Source organism: Lonchura striata, chromosome 3, assembly GCF_046129695.1.
Source record: "Lonchura striata isolate bLonStr1 chromosome 3, bLonStr1.mat, whole genome shotgun sequence".
NCBI lineage: Eukaryota > Metazoa > Chordata > Aves > Passeriformes > Estrildidae > Lonchura > Lonchura striata.
The window spans coordinates 106,605,293-106,617,728 of record NC_134605.1 but is presented as its reverse complement, the minus strand read 5'-3'; the positions used below and the strand labels follow the sequence as shown (position 1 = coordinate 106,617,728).

General features: G+C 43.3%; 1 protein-coding gene across 2 annotated transcripts in view; it reads right to left on the bottom strand.

The window, feature by feature from the left end:
* Positions 1 to 12,436, bottom strand: part of KLHL29 (kelch like family member 29) — a 386,334-nt gene that overhangs the window by 29,059 nt on the left and 344,839 nt on the right. For both annotated transcript variants that reach the window (XM_077782446.1, XM_077782447.1), the window contains 3 exons: positions 7,590 to 7,788; positions 4,679 to 4,861; positions 1,744 to 1,924 (listed from right to left, as the gene is read on the bottom strand). In XM_077782446.1, coding sequence (XP_077638572.1) covers positions 1,744 to 1,924; positions 4,679 to 4,861; positions 7,590 to 7,788 — 563 coding nt within the window. The remainder of the gene's footprint in view (positions 1 to 1,743; positions 1,925 to 4,678; positions 4,862 to 7,589; positions 7,789 to 12,436) is intronic.

Below are 12,436 nucleotides of genomic sequence, written 5' to 3'. Positions count from 1 at the left end.
TAGGGAGGAAATCTGCTCCTTTCCCACATCCAGGTCTCCTGGTGGGCTTGGTACAATGGAAAACCAGCACTGCTGCTCCCACTGAGCCAAGCAGGGGCCACCAAGGGCTTGAGTGTGACTTTGCAGGCTGCAATGTCATCTGTGGTGAGGGCTGGGGTGACTGACATGAGAGGGAGGGAGCAGGAGGGACTCTGCTTGATTTAGGGTTCATTCAGCTGACCAGCATTTTGGATGCTTTAATAGGTCATGATAATCAGAGCAGAGACAGAAATCAGGCCCAAGGAAAACTGAAAAGAGATAATTTAATCAATGACAACTATCAAGATTCCTCAATAGCATTCTTTTGCTGTTCATCTTTATCGCGAGATGGAATGAAACAGCATCTCTTTCCTGGGCTCTCTTCTTCCTGTGTTCACAAAAACAGTTCTGCTAGTGAAAAATTTACTGACTTAAATTATGGGATGAATACCTTCAGAGAAATCTGCTGAAAAGGATGAGATTTGCTTCAAAGCAAGTCCCATGGGCAGTGCCCACCTTAAGTTCTGGGTGAAGGAGTCCCCTCTTCACATGTTGTGTTCACTGCTATGACTTATCATTCATTCTTTGCTGTCTACATTTCCCTGATGGCTGATAGCACCATCACCAACACCAGTTCCCAACCTTTTCAAAAATGTGTTGTTTTTTTCTTCCTCTGAAATTCTTCCTAATGACCTATCCCTATTTGTCTTGCCTGTTAAGGCAATTTTTACTGGAAAATGCCTGCTTCAAAATGTTACTGAAGAAGTATTCAAATTCAGCATTTAAACTGACAAAAATATTTTTGGTTGCCACATTCAGTTAGGAAAAACATTTCCCAAGTATGTTTCCCAATTAAGTGTTTGGGGAAGGCTAAGACTGTATTGATATTTTTGGAATAGAATATTCTCATAAACTGAATTTCAAAGTTAATTCTATTTTTTTTAATGAAAAATTGGTATAGATATAAAATGTATAGCTATATTGAATGCCATGGGTGACAAGAAATCAGTTGGTTTTGGAATTTTACTTAGTGAAATATTTTTGTTGCACTTTTGTTCCTTCCTGTTATTTTAAGTTCCATGTGAAAAGAATCACATCTGGAGTCTACTTGAAAAGAGAAATTTCCATTCTCTCCCATCTTTGTTCAGCCAGGAATTCAAAACTGTTTCCATTTATTATTGGTTGTTTTACTCTGAACTTGGCAGGTCCCAGCCCCAGGCCAAGACCACCAAAGGGAGGATCTTCCAGCCAGGTCAAAGTTGAGGTGCTACACTAGGAAAACACATTCAAGAAACTTACTTTGCTGTTACTTTTTTGGATTAAAAAATGTTACAAAGTACTATTGTGGTCTGTAAAGACTTTCATCAATACTAAATTCAAAGGGAGTTTATTGCTTCATTGTATAACCTGGAAAAATGTCCAAAGAAGCTTAATTCCTCTCTTCCCTCCCCTGAGCAAAGCGAGAAGCTGGCAACTTTCCTCTTTGGTTTTGAAACAATGCTTTCCACTGAAGCTTTTAAATGAAATCTAATCCTGCCCACTTTCCTACTTTCTTAGCTGTTATAAAAGCTTATTTTAACACATACAGTCCATTTGATGTGTCCTTTAAAAGGCAAACGTGTGTCCTTCAGCATAGCATGAAGGAAAAGCTCCAGCAAACAAGACATTATTTATTTTTGGTTCTTTTTTTCAGTTGTGGGTTTTGTTTTTGTTGTTTTGTTTTACCTTTCCACATGGTCAACGTTGCCTGCCACACCGACCCCTCCAATGGTATAAATCTTCCCGTCGTACACCAGGCTGTTGTGTCGACACCTTGGGACTGTCATGCGGGACACGAGGTTCCAGTTATCCAGCAAGGACATGTAACACCAGACATCGGCCAGCGTGACACCCGACTCCATTCCGCCTGGCACCCGCGGCCGGGGACAGAGAAGGGGAGAGCTACGTGAGATCCTGCCACGGCAGCAGCTCCACACACAGCAATCAAAGCAGCCACAAAGTAAAAACTCTTCAAATGACATTTGACTAATTAAAATAAATCACCCTCAATACCGAGCATCTGTTCCGATGATGCATATCTGTGTCATTTATTCATGTGCCCCAAAGGCTGGGGTTTTTTTAATAAGATGACATAAAGAAATCAAGATGTCAGACTACGAGGGACACATACATAAGGGGATAGACCCTTCTCAGTGTTCATAAATAACTTCCAGTCTATTAAATTACTGCAACACTTGCAAGAAAGTGTCAGGAGGCTGAGTGTATCTTGGCTTGTGAGACACAGGGCAGCCTGAAACCTAAAATGCTTAATACAGTGATGGATTGAAGCATCACATATATGGGCACAATAAAGTCAGTGCTTGGACTGAAGGCTTAATTTCTAATTTTCAGGGGCAAACTTCTTATTTATTTTCATTTGCAGACAAAAGACAGAACCAGCTGTACCACTCCTGTAAAACAGTTCAAGATGATCTTGTGAAATATTATAGTAGTCATTTTTTAACTTCTGCTTGAAGCTTCCAAGGTAGCCACTTAGTGGGTGTCTTACTATCCTGTTTTGAAGCATAAAAAGATGAAATTATTTATTTGGGACCACACTAGGAGTTAGTGGTCAAGCCAGGAAAATGAACTAGGCACAGTTCCATAGTTTAATGAGAAAACCAGACTTTCTCCTTGGTATTTTGCTCTCCAAACCTATCCTATGCAGTGCAAGGTCCAGTACTTGGAGCTTGCAGCAGGCCATTCTCATTTCTGTTGGTTCCCCTTCCCTTTTTCCTGTGTCTTCTATGTTTGAGCAAATCAAAGTATCAACTGACTCTTAGCTGCATTTCCAGCTCTCCTTATTGCAACCACCAAATACCATCCGGTCACTCATCCAGATTCAAGGGAAAGAGCTGAAATGAGCTTTGAAATTAGGATTTTAAGCTTTTGTTACTAGGTATGGCACAGCCTAAAATGGCTGTACATATTGGAAAGTACCTCAGCTAAGAATAACTAAAAGCCAACATCTGACAAAAGCCTCCCCAATAGACTTTTGCTCCAGCTGCTCTCAAGCATGGGCAAACAAGCATGGGAAAAAAAAAAAAACATCAAGAAATAATTTCCAATCAATTCTTAGGGTCTCTATGCAGTATTAATGGAATTTAACACCACAGGCAGCAATTTACTGCAGAAAATGCACTGAGAGAGCTCGGCAAGGGAAAGGCAACAGCTGTAACCCCTTACTGGTACAGATGCCAGGTGCATCTGTGCTCCCAACAACATCCTTGGATCACACACATCCGCACCTCCCTGCCCAGCCTCCTCTTTTAATCATCCAGCCCCCACTCAGCTGCCATCAGAGCATTCTTGCATTGTCTGGTGGGAATTGCTTTTCCTCCTCTAGCCAAGCAGAGGTACCAACAGACTGCAAAAATCCAGATACTGTGATGCTCAGGGCATGGTGTTGTCAGATACTTTGGAAGTTAAAGCCTTTTAAGGAGCGTGGTCTCAGTTTCACCAAAGCTAAGAAGATTATAGGGCTAGTAACTACTGTCAGAAGAGAGGTTTCAACAAGTACAAGAAATGAATGCTCCTGTAAGCAAATACTTTAAGTGTAGGTCACATATTCAGCAGTTCAGTCTGTCTGTCTCAAATTCCATAACCTACCATTTAGATTCAACTACAGAGAGTATTTTAAATTGTGTTTCTATGGCAGTGAAATCTCTTTGCATGCTTGATGGTTGTCAGACCTATTTTCTTCACGTTGCAACGGCAAAATATTGTTGGTGACTGCTCTGAGAGTATGTTAACACTGCAGAGACATGGAGAGTGATAAAAGCAGGGAAATCCCTCTTTCCCAACATTCTTCCTACCTTTTAAAATTGTTTCTTTTTCTCCCCTGGAGCAGCTTGGTAAAACTCTAGCAGGTCCTGCTTTGTCTGGGCTGTCTGTATTGTAACTTTTCTCCCAGCCCAGTAAATCTGAGGGGTGAATGGATTGAGAACAGTCCTCGAGAGGAGGACTGGGGAAAACTGAGGGACAAAAAATAGGAAATGATGCAGCAGTGCCCACTTACAGCCCAGAGAGTCAGCTATGTCCTGGGCTGTGTCGAAAGCGGCATGACCAGCTGGCTGAGGAGGTGATTCTCCCCATCTACCCTGCCCTTGTGAGACTCCACCTTGAGTACAGTGTTCAGCTCTGGGGTCCCCAGCACAAGAAAGTCGTGGACCTGTTAAATTGAGTCCAAGGTCAGGCTGTGAAAATAGTCAGAGGTCTGGAGCATCTCTCCTAGGCAGGCTGGGGTTTTTCATCCTGGAGAAAAGGTCTGGGGTAACCTTCCAATACTTAAAGGGGGCTTATAAGATGGAAAGAGGCTTTTTATTATGGCCTGTAGCAACAGAATCAGATGTAAGACTTTTAAACCAAAAAAAGGGAGATTTAGATTGGACACAAGGAAGGAAGTTCTTACATTGAGGGTGGTGAGGCCATGGCACAGAGAAGTTGTGGCTGCCCCATCCCTGGAAGTGTTCAAGGCCAGGTTGCATGGGGCTTGGAGCAACCTGGGATAGTGGCAGGTGCCCCTGCCCATGGCAGGGGGGGGTTGGATTAGGTGACCTTTAAAGGTCCTTTTGAATCCAAACCCTTCTGTGGTTCTGTTTCTATGGAATCTGGTGCTTACCTGAGAGATAGATGTTGTCTCCAGCGCTGACCACGCTGAAAAACTCTCGGTCATAGAAAGGCAGACTGGCCAATGGGTACCACTTGTTGTTTTGAGGATTTAAGCAAGTGACTGCTGTTAAAGCACGCTGGTTCATGCCAATCATCTGGCGACCCCCAACTAAGACTATTACCTCAGCTACTCCTAGGATTCAAGTCAGAAAAATAGTATTATAAAAGTGGCATCTCTCAATCAGGCAGGAACCCATCCAAAAACACCCATCAGTCAGGGAAATTTTAATGTATCGCATATAAATCTGGTTTAAAGTCTGCAATCAAACACGAAGGGTGAGAAAAAAATGGAATGTGTGTGTAGGGGGAGCAGTGGGTGAGGAATGACAGTATGAACACTCTTGGGAGAACTAGGGAGGGAGAATGCCATCTGGGCAAAACTTGGGGGGAAAGAAATAAAAAGGCAGTTCCATGTAAAGATGTCCATTCATTTCAACAGTCTTTGAGTGAGATGAGTGAGACTTGCAGGTAGCAAATTTTTCTTCCATTGAAGAAAATGGGCGTTTTGTCAAGGATTGTGATAGCTTTGGAGTTTGGTCATTATCCAGAAAAAGCATGTTTGGACTTAAATCTAAATGAAATCTTCTCACATTAAAAGCTAATGTAATGTCTGTCTGGAGAAAGTGAAGCTATGGTTATGGACCTTCATCCTGATATTCTTTCTGCATGCACTCTATTAATATATAATTTTCTGATGGGTTATTTTTTGTTTGTTTGTTTGGGGCTCTTTTTCGGGCTTTTTTTTTTTTTTTAAATTTATTTTTATTTTCCCAGGGAAAGCATATTTTCCAGACCTAGATAACATGTGCTCAAGTCCTGGATCATGGTCTTGGTCTACCAGGTGCTAGAAACATGACAAAGATGGCCCCTGAATTAATATAGTTATTTACTGAGCTTTATCTGTGCTTGAAAAGCTCCCCCAAGCCTGTCACATGCAAGGTGTCCAGCAAGCAAACTGTCTGTTCATGCAAAACTTTTAAGTCCACATCTCTGAGGTTTTATTCCCACTTCACAGCCAGAGCTGAGCCATATCTGACCTCTTGTGTTACTCCAAACTCCTCTCCAGACTCAGAGACGGGTCACAGTATAACCCTGGGATGTTTCCTGACTCCATCCAAGAGTCAGGTGCTGGGGATTGTTTCGACTTGGCATTTAGCTGAAGTATTAAAAATCCTTTTGCAGTAATTGGAAGCTCCTGTGCAATGTGCTGCCAGGAGAGGTAGGCTCAGAAGAAGGACCAGGAAGCCACAAGCTGGAAGGCATCACCGTTTCAGGAGCTGTCTCCTGACTGGAGCCATTGCTGAGACGTGTTACAGTTCCCAGCCCACACATAAGTGTGCACATGTGTGGGGCAGGAGCGAGACTGCCAGCAAGAGGGATTAGGAACAGCAGCAGAGAGAAATGCGTCTGCAGAGTAATGGATTATCGTCATTCTTCATTAGCATTTTCAAAAAATATATTTGTGTCATTCAAGCAAGGTTACTCTCTTAAAAGTTATTAAGATAAAGTGCTCTACGGTTTAAAATAAAAATTTCTCAGTAACAAGGGATCATTATTTTTGCGCCGTACCAGGAAATCTAATCACCTGTGCAAGGCATAACTTGATTATAATCAATGACCTCGAGAGGGTATGTGACATGCAGCAGCGAGTCCCCACAAAGGGTGTTTAGAGATCCTTTGTGCCTCCATGAATGCTGTTGATATGCAAAATAACATGATTCTATATAATTAGACTCTGACCTAAAAAACTATAATCACCCTCCTTTACCCTGAGAGAATCACTTTTCCCTCATCAACAAGCTTCTGGAAATGGATCACATTACACCTACAATTTTATATACATAAAATAAGCACTTTTCAAAAATCCCTTCAAACATCACACCATTAGTTGTCTTCAATGAAAGACTTTTTAGGGTAGATTGCTATTGAAAGTCCTCTACACTTCGTCCTTCTGAAAGGTGCCTTGATGAGGCAGTCTCCCGAAGCTGCAAATGCCGTGGTTTGATATGCCATCTCCGTGCCACATTAGCATCAGTGGCAGTGACAGAAAGTTTTGTCTGGCTTTCTGTTGTACTTATGGGAGGCACAAGTACAGGCAGCATGTTAAAACCATTCACCTGCTTCATGAGACCCCTTCTTGAATGCTGTTTTCCTATGTGGTATCTGCACTCTCTGTTCAGTGAATATTTAGGATATTTCTCACATCACCTTGATGTGGGCTCAGCTGGCAAGGTGGGCACTTATGGTTTTTCCGTGCATTTTTCCAGAAAGAAAAAATAGGTGTGAAACTTTTTAAGACTCAGTTCTTCAAAGCTGATGTGTTTTTAAAAGGGAATATGTTATGCGTGATCAATTTGTTCTGGAGGCATTAAACAGTCTGATCTAGTACTCATCAGTATAAAGATACCATATTTACACCAACCTTACCATATGAAAATATTACACTTACAAAGGGCTGTGAAAGTGAAGGTGTTTGATGAATATTAGACAGATGCTCCCCACAAGAGGCTCCATGGCAAAAAAAATCAAATTATTCACCTATTTCTGCAACTAGAGAAACTGAGGCAAAGAGGGCAATGGGCTTATTTTCAGGACAACAGAGGAGTGTTACAGTCTCTGTCAAAGATAATACTTCTTCAAATTTAGGCTGTTTTTAAACCCCAGTTCAGGAGCATATATCTGAACATCCATGTCCACCCACTGGGAGATGCTCCCAAATTCTGAAGGAAAGTAACAGTGGAAAGTTGAGAATTAAATATCAATGAGTTCTGGGAAGGAGCCAGGGTCTGTGCCCTGTCCCAGGGCATGTCCAGGAAATGTGGAACCAGGGGGTTGGTGTGTTGAAGGATGTTTTGCTTTACCTGCAGAGAGCCTGGGCCGGGTCCTTGGTGTCTGCATCTCCTGGCGGGCGTGTGGCAGCATGTGATAACGTTTGGCTTCGTTCACCAGATCCCGGCAAGCCTCTGAAGACTTTATCAACTCCTCATTGTCAACAACATTCAGCAGATAGCTGGGATGGATGAAGGGGAGCCGCACCACTGCCAGCAGCTCCGCAGCATACTGTGAGGGGTGGGAAATAATAACACATGCAGCCTTCGTGTCAGAGTTCAGCCACTTGGCATCTCCACTTCCTTGCCTGTAAACCATCCCCTGTCACCCAGCCTGGAAAGACACTTGTCATGGATGCTGCATACAAGCCCTGCCTAGTGAATGAGTGGGATGGAGACAATTCAGCTCTCACAGCTCCCTGGCTCAGGATGGGTTTAGTCCCAGACACCACAAATAATCTTCAAAAGGTGGCAACTCCTGTTATACAGAACTGTATGGAAGAATTTTTTGGAAATAAAAGCTCATTTTGAACTGAAGCTGAATGGAACACCTTGTCCAGTGGAGACATGTAGTGAGCATTTGAGTTATCTGAATTAACCTTGAAATGCGAGTATGGTTGTTGCACTGTAATAAAAACCCCAACAAGTATTTTCTGACACTATAAATGTGAAACAGAAGTCAGTTAATAGGGCAGATTTCAACAACTCTGGTAGAGCCTGAATGATGTCAACCAATTGCTAATAATCTTTCAATTAGTAGAGTTTATTTGTTGGTGAAACAAATTATGTAGCTCTAGCTTTTAGGGAAGTCTGACTCCAGAGGGTGCTATAGAAATACTGACAGTAAGTTTCATCTTCTAAACAAATACATTAAACCTCATAGGGTAAAGGACATCTGAGCAAATGAAGCTGTCTGTCACCAAACAAAGCTTAAAGGAGAACAAAACCCCAAGAGAGAAAACTGCAATTGGAAAAGCAGAGTCCATCCCCAGATAATTATTTTTATATATAGTTGGTTATATCACAACACTGTATGAGAATACAGTGAAAAGCAGAGCAATGGGAAAACATGGAACTCCAGAAGCAAGGCAGACAAACAGGATGCAAACTAAGGGTGAGCAGCAAGAAAAGATAATCATCTGTTACAATAAATATTCATAAAGCTGCAGCATCCAAAGATCCCAACTGGGACTGAGGCCAGGATGCAAATAAATATTCCTGAGGTCCGTGCTGGTCCCAAGAAACTCTGGCCGCCAGCAGCATCTGCTGGCCTGCAGATGCCTCTGGTCTTCCAGAAGCCACTTGGCTCTTACTTTCTTTTTCAGCAGCACGCCTGTCCCTGCAGTGTGTGAGAGCCAAGTCACAGCAGGACAGGAGCAGGAGCAGGGGCACAGTAAGAAGGGAGAGCAGAGATATGGCCAGAACTGGGTAATGGGCTGGCCAAGCAGGTGGAGGATGCAGTGACACGTGTAAGCACTTCTAGGGCTTCCCCTTTCCCCACCCAAACTGAAGAAGCAAGCTTAAATTTGGAAGGAAAACAAAGGATGTCTCCTCCAAATTCACACTGATCCCCTACTGGAGAGCCACATCACCATGGTGCGAGTTCTGTCAAAGCAAAAAGGCAACAACCTGTGGGGTTGTAACAGCCGAGCCCCACATGTGCCTGCAGATCTGTGGCCCCAGGGAGATGAAGGGTCTCAAGCTGACTCCCAGTCCCCAGCTTATTAGCTCTCTTACACACTAGAGCTGACAATTTTAGGTACAGCTTAAAGACTTGAAGCCTGGCCACTCTGCAACTGTTTGGGGATAAAGAAATTGTTTGATGATGCAAAAGGGATGGAAAAGCGACAGTGCTTTTGTGCTGGGGAAAAAAACCCCCTGTGAACAGTTTGTTCCTGACTCCTTGCTACTACCTCTAGTGTGGCATAGAGCCAAGTAGGGCTTGAGATCACTTCATCAACCTCAAAACATAAAGGAAGACACTCCTCCCTTGCTGAAATCCATTTCTGAGGTGCTTTCTAGGAGGTACAAGGGCTGCTCCTTCCCTGGAGCCACAAATGTCAGGCACTTGGCTGCATATATCTTAATGTCATTACCTCGTAAGACAGGAAGCAGTGGACATATGGCAGTGGGTGGCAAATCTCTGACTTCAGGAAGTCTTTTTTTAAGAAGGTTGGAGGCGTTTAACCTTACATGGGAGCCAAAATGAAACGTGGCATCGGGACAGGGGAATAATGCGGAAAGAAGGAACACTGCCGGTGAGTGAGGCAATCCCACGGGGGAGGCTAATTCCCACTACAGGCTGCTCAGGAAGCAGTACAAGTTGCTAAAGGGCAGTTTAAATAAAGTTGTAAAATGTATGGAGTGAAGACAGGAGCCAGCACCTTGCTGTGGTGTGGTGGGACATCCCAGAGCCAACCCTGACACTCCCAAGGCTGCTCTGCACTGGACACACAACACAAAGCAGTGCCAAGCACCAGCACAGACAGCTCTGCCACTACACGGGGACATGGTGTTCCACTTACCACCATGTCCAAAAGCTGACTGCCAATTAGCACTGGGAGAACAGCTCCTTTCTGTCAGGGATGGGACAATTCCCATGGGCCCAGTGGAGTTCCTGCTTCCATTTCCCACCTTTGCTTGAATAAATGGGGCAGCATTGCTCCCTGAGCACAGTGAGCTCTCCCTCTCGCTCACCCACCTCGCTTTAATTAGATAAGTGAGAAAATGTGATTCTGTTTCTCTCCTGAATTCCCCCCTCCTTTCTCTCCTCTTTTGTCTGAGCTCGTGGCTTATTTTGAAGGGGAATAATAATTAGAACATGCTGCTCCCTTTCATCAGCTAGAAAGCTGATGTCACATATCAAAACCGATGTCACTTTTCACTCTTATTCTTCCCTTTGCTCACACAGCTACAGAAAGCTGGCTCTGTGTGTGTGTCTGTGTGTGCACGACCACACACAGCCACGACTCGGGCTTGGTGCTGAGAGCATTAAGGGTACATAGAATTGCAGTGTTTTTCACCAAGGGATTTAAGGAGTATGAACCATGGATGCATCTTCACAAGACAGGAGAAGCTTTTATAAAGCAACCTCTTTTCGCACCAGTTCTTTTAAGCACTATAGTCAAGGGTGAATTTCATTTAGCCTCACTGATTTAAGAATATTCAAGTGATTTAGGCAATCAGCAGCCTTTTTCTTTTGGATTCTCCCTTATGAAGACTTCCCAGCACTGTTAGCTATGATTGTACTAAATACCCTGTTACTATTATCCTTTTCATTTAAGACTGGAATAAGCACCATAAAGCATTTCAACCTCCTTACCATCTGTTATTTGCTCTCCATTCTCTCTTGTCTTTCCACTGTGCCTTATACAGCTATGAAACATCTACTGCACCTACTGATGTTACCAGTTATCACTAAAGCAGCAGAATACATGCACAGGGCACATTGCCAAATTCATCCACCTCGGGTCCCTGGAGTCATGGTTTGTGCCTGTAACCCTGGGAATGTTTTCTTCTCCTTGCTTGACTGCAGGTGCTGGCTGGACAAGTAGAAATATTTCTCAGGTCTTTGTTGGGAATCACTCTACAGCCTGCATTACATGCCAGGGTGAAGAAGAGATTATTAATCTCTCTTCTGGGCCTAATATTAGGAGTTATCAATTCATAAACATGTAGGACCACACCTTAGACTCCTTGAGAATGGACACCATTATGCAAAAATCTAAATATTTATTGTTTAAAATGCTAGCCATCAGGGCTATATTTTTTTCAGGTGATGTGAACCTCATTGTAGCTCCTCTTGGGTGAAGGGAGCTGCTCAGGTTTTGCACCAGCAGAAGATCTCATCCATAAAGTCCTTGCTGAGTGATGCTGCCAGATACCCTATGCATGGCCAGGGTGATTCTGCAGGAGCCAGAGCACTGCTGCCACATGAGTAAATTCTTTGTGGACAGTCACTGGGACACAGCAGAGCAGAGGCTTCTAAGAGATGCTATCTGTCCTGCTTCAAGGCACAAATTTTAGTGATTTTTCACTGATTTCAGTTGCTGAACAGAAAGCAGGATCTTCCACCGGTCTGTAATCACAACTGTATTTCATATGAAACAGGGAGAGAAAAATCTTAAGAGATCTTATCTTTCCCTAATTAAACATTTCCAGAGAGGGATTCAGCTCTAGATTCAGAAACCTAAATGGGTTAATACAAGCCAAGTATTTACTTGTCAGCCAGACATGTTATAATTAAGAGAGATTTAGTCAACACACTTAACAGTCCCCAGAGTAATGTAAGCTGAGAGGATGCACTGAGCACCAGGGGAAGCAGAGATTATCAATGTCCCATTCTGGGTCAGAACTGTGAGCCACCAGATCCTGGGAAAGGGATCGTGTTCCTCAGACCATGTCCCACATCATGGCACACTAAGATGTCTACAACGACGTGTCAATCCACATTGGAGGGCAATTAATTCTGCCCTGTGGTGGGAATTTTTGTGTCCACTTGTCCTGGGTGAGCTCAGAAGGTTGTGATCATGCTATGAGGAAGCTTAAGCGTTACCACTGGGTCAGTGTTGACTCTGAGGAATATGTGATCAACATGATCAACAATACCTTAAGGCTGACTTGTTCCAGCCTTTCCCTAATAATCTGTTCACACACAAGTTGTTCCCATCTCATTAGGCAGGCCAGTACTTGAGCAAATGAGACTACAAAAGCCTCTAATGCTTTTTTTTTTTATTTCTGGCTGGTAGTTTGAGTGAGAACATTTACTTTGCTAAACTTTTCATGACATTTCTTCTCTACTGATTACATCAGTATTATGGATGCTTGCTTGCAAGTGGGCTTTGTTCTGGCATCTTCACAGTCTCAGTAACAAAACCCAC